The sequence below is a fragment of the Rhagoletis zephyria genome, unplaced genomic scaffold, assembly GCF_001687245.7.
Source record: "Rhagoletis zephyria isolate East Lansing unplaced genomic scaffold, Rhagoletis_zephyria_1.1 Rzeph_scaffold_46123, whole genome shotgun sequence".
Taxonomy (NCBI): Eukaryota; Metazoa; Arthropoda; class Insecta; order Diptera; family Tephritidae; genus Rhagoletis; species Rhagoletis zephyria.
The window spans coordinates 1-2,331 of NW_016203178.1; the positions used below are offsets into that span (position 1 = coordinate 1).

General features: G+C 44.1%; 1 protein-coding gene across 1 annotated transcript; it reads left to right on the top strand.

Annotated features, from left to right (window-relative positions):
• Positions 1-50: 50 nt before the first annotated feature.
• On the top strand, positions 51-985 carry LOC108355480 (uncharacterized; the record flags this gene model as incomplete). The annotated part of the gene is made up of 1 exon (XM_017606642.1): positions 51-985. A coding segment is annotated over one exon (935 nt), but the record flags the coding sequence as incomplete, so codon positions are not given.
• Positions 986-2,331: the final 1,346 nt, after the last annotated feature.

Below are 2,331 nucleotides of genomic sequence, written 5' to 3' on the forward strand. Positions count from 1 at the left end.
AAAATAAAATACTGTTTTGCAGTACTACTACTCCTGGATTCTCGACCAAGTGACCGCTCTAAAAGACCGAGCCCAGCCCTTCTTCACCTTCGCCCACCTGGCCGACCTGACGCACAACAACTTCTGGGCGGCTGGCAAGGCCGACCAGCCACTGCACCAGCTGCTCAGTGAACTGGTTCGGCGAGGCATCACCCAGAACACCTTCATCTTCCTGCTGGCAGACCACGGCATACGCTTTGGCCGCATGCGGCGAACCCGTTCAGGGCAAATGGAGGAACGCCTGCCCTTCTTCTACCTCTTTGTTCCTGAGGGAAACCAACAGCAAACGGGTGACAACAGTCGGAAAACACCGGCGGAACAGCTGAGAGCAACACTTCGTGCGAATGCACATCGCCTGACGAGCCATTTTGATTTGCACGCTACGTTGCGCCACATTGTGGAGAAGAAAGCACCTACAACTGATGATGAGCCGTATGGAAGATCGCTCTTCACGCCAATTCCACCTGATCGAACCTGCGAGTCGGCGGGAATTAGCGAAAAGTGGTGTCTCTGCTCGCAGTTTGACAACTGGCGCAGCGGCACAGAAGAGGCAAAGGCGATTTTGGGCCACTTTGTCGCCGGTCAGGTGAATCTGCTGCTCGGTGGTGAGCCAAAGTGTGCCCAGCTGCAGCTGGACCAGGTTGAAGAGGTGCTCATTCGCACTGAGCCACTGTCTGCTGATGGCAGTGACCTCTTTACAGTACAGGCTGTACTGGAGCCTGGTGGTGGACTCTTTGATGCGACCCTTCGAGTGGACAACTCATCGCTGCTGCGCCTCAATCATGCCGAGTCACTGCTGCCCGCCAAAGTGCCCCACATTCACCTGATTGGTGACATCTCGCGATTGAATGCCTATGGAAACCAGTCTGCCTGTATTGATGATTCAATACTGGAGAAGTACTGCTTTTGTATCACTAGCAATCTTGATCTCAATCAGGCAATTTGAAATAGGACAAACAAAAGTAAAAAATTATGTTACAATAAAATTTTTTAAGCAATTCACGTTCTTCGACGCTAGGTGCCACTAGTGCAAAGAAAAAATTATTTTTTTAAAATTGTTTTTGACATAACCTCACGACAAGTTTTCATCTCATCTCAACAACAAACTTACGAAAAACACAAGTGCAACTACACCAACTGATAAAGCTGATAACTGATGTGATGTAGAAGTGCTGTTGAGACAGTGTTGCCAACACTCAGTGCAAACTATTGATAAGCAGAAGATGCTATGGTGATAGGCCAGTGATAAGCAGCACTAATTACCAAGGAAGGAAAGAAAGAAAGAAGGATGCAACGAAAGTGTAGTGCTAGTCAATGTCATAAATAAGAGCACAGAGTGATGAAAAGCGCCAGGGTAATTGCTGCTACCAGCAGTGCCTAGCAACTGAGTGCTGTCTCTTCGTTTTCTTCAGTTAATACAATTGCGCTATTTTGCAATAAAAAAATTTATAATTTAANGGGCCAGTGATAAACAGCACTAATTACCAAAGAAAGAAAGAAAGAAAGAAGGATGCAACGAAAGTGTAGTGCTAGTCAATGTCATAAATAAGAGCACAGAGTGATGAAAAGCACCAGAGTAATTGCTGCTACCAGCAGTGCCTAGCAACTGGGTGCTGTCTCTTCGTTTTTTTTCAGTTAATACAATTGCGCTATTTTGCAATAAAAAAATTTATAATTTAATTAAATTTGCTTCACTTCATTTTGTACTTTTTTCGGTAAACACATTTCCACTTTGCTTCAATCCAAGTGGCAATGAAAAAACTTTTGTCTAGGTAGCCGAAGCGTCTGGCGCACACACAGCCTAGAAGTGCTCGCTTTTAAGAGTTTAAGTGGGCACCTAAACTTTTTTTGCTCTAGCAAACTTTTACTTTCTGTTTGCTCTGTTTCTGCTGATATAATTACATTTTTTATTTTTATTTTGTTATACAGCAATTTAAAACGCGTTTTGATTTGAAAATTTACCGTTTTGAAGCCTGGGCAAGGGGGGAAAGGAGTATTGTCGAATTTCCATGTTATTGCGGCGATAGGAAAGTAATAACAGATTGCACCTCTTTTTACCTCTACTGCTGCACCAGTTTTAAAATTGAAATACCTAGCATTTTTCTGATAATCGCGCAGGGCAACTCTCCGTATCCTTAAGGTAGATGCGCAAACGCCTGACCTTGACCTTTGAAACCGTCGTCCAACTCTTGTACAATTGAAAATAAATTAAAGAAAGTTATTGAACAGAACATTTTGCTGGTGATTGGTATGCTCAAACAACTCAACTGCAGAACGCATCGTCTGGTGCAT